This window comes from Chaetura pelagica, unplaced genomic scaffold, assembly GCF_000747805.2.
Source record: "Chaetura pelagica isolate M959 unplaced genomic scaffold, ChaPel_1.0 scaffold757, whole genome shotgun sequence".
In the NCBI taxonomy this organism is placed as follows: domain Eukaryota; kingdom Metazoa; phylum Chordata; class Aves; order Apodiformes; family Apodidae; genus Chaetura; species Chaetura pelagica.
Window position 1 is genome coordinate 118965 of NW_009970727.1, and position 1683 is coordinate 120647.

Genomic DNA, 1683 nt, shown 5'->3' on the forward strand with positions numbered 1-1683 from the left:
GCCCTGCTGCAAAAGAAGTTCATTTCTTTACAGGATGTTAAAATATCCGCTTGGAAGACAGTTTTAAGAATCTTGTCTTGGGAGTGGAATGGGTTTCTCTCTGGGGCAGGTAAGGGGTAGTTCTTGGTCATGAAATGTGGAGGCAGAAGAATGTCTGAAACTAAAAACCCGTGTGTGACTGTCCAAAGAATCTGAAGCCATGTTGCTGTCCTGCCATAACGCTCAGGGCTGGGAAGTCTTTCTGCTCTACAAACAGCACCTCCCAGGAGCTGGGCTGGAGTGGATCCCAGGAACCCACAGCCACAGCTCCCACACCAGCCTCACGGGGTGCTCTGTCCCCCCCCAGACTGCCTCACCACCCACCCCTGCACTCAAAAGCTGGTCAGGGTGAGCTGTCCTCTCAGTCCAGGGCACTGAAATGCTATGCAACAGCTTCTTCCTTCCCACACAGTCATCATTCCTTTCAGTGTCCCAGCTTTATCTCATCCAGACCTTCTCCAGGACACATTCTGGTGGTTAGAGTTTACCTAGGGCTTGTCAGAGTTTTGTTTTTCCTTTCAGTAGCTGATGGGTCCTGCTCACAACCCAGGACTGGGCTCGTTCCTTTGTCTTTCGGGTGTAAAATATAAATCATGTTTTTATGATTTTTTTGTAAATCTTTACTCTTTTTACACCTTGTTTTTGTAAAAGCTGAAGTTTCTTATTAAAAAAAAAAAAGAGAGAGAAATTCCAGTGGGTTGTGTCGTTATTCTACAGCCTTTAATAAACATCTAGACAGGGGTACAGAAGAAAATCCCACCCATGATGGCTTCACATCCTTGATAAAAGTATTTTCATTGTGCCTTGCAGAAAGAATTTAAAATAAATTCTCCCTCACACTTGAAAAGCTTTTTCCCCTCTTGGAACTGCTCCAGGCATGAGAGCTCTGAAGTGTGAGCAGCAGCTCAGAGGAGAACAGCACATCCTCCTGGGAAGGTGCAACAGCTGAACAGGGCTCCTCTGGGCTTCCTGGGGGGGATGAGCTCTCTCTCCTTGCAGGGCTGTTTCTGTCCTAGGTCAGCAATTAAGCAGAGTTAAACAAGGTGGTTTCTAACAGGCACACAGCAATTTAACATCAGCCTGCAGAAAAGAGGGATCCAGGGAGACCTGAGAGCAGCTTCCAGTGCCTGAAGGGGCTCCAGGAAAGCTGGGGAGGGGCTTGGGACAAGGGCAGGGAGGGATGGGATGAGGGGGATGGATGAAAAGTGGGAGAGGGAGATTGAGGTTGGAGATGAGGAGGGAATTCTTTGGTGTGAGGGTGGTGAGAGCCTGGCCCAGGTTGCCCAGGGAAGCTGTGGCTGCCCCATCCCTGGCAGTGTTGAAGGGCAGGTTGGATGGGGCTTGGAGCAGCCTGGGCTGCTGGGAGGTGTCCCTGCCCATGCAGGGGGTTGCAGCCAGAGTTTCAGGTCCCTCCAACCCAAACCAGCCTGGGACTCTATGATTTGATGACCTGGCAGGGTGACACCCCCTCCCCGGGGGCTTGAGGAGGTTCTGCCAGCGCGGGTCCCCCCAGACCCCCCCGCACCCACCGCTGCTACGGGACGGGCTGCGGGGCCATCAGGTCGATGTCCGTCAGGTTCCGGGCGACCCAGACCCCGGCGGCGAAGAGCCCCAGGTTCACCAGCAGGTTCCTGGAAAAAAACA

At 52.3% G+C, this 1683-nt stretch overlaps 1 protein-coding gene across 1 annotated transcript in view; it reads right to left on the reverse strand.

The window, feature by feature from the left end:
- Positions 1-1573: 1573 nt before the first annotated feature.
- TOMM6 (translocase of outer mitochondrial membrane 6 homolog (yeast)) overlaps positions 1574-1683 on the reverse strand; it is a 2679-nt gene continuing 2569 nt past the window's right edge. Inside the window, exon 2 of the mRNA XM_010007105.1 lies at positions 1574-1676. Coding sequence (XP_010005407.1) covers positions 1574-1676 — 103 coding nt within the window. The remainder of the gene's footprint in view (positions 1677-1683) is intronic.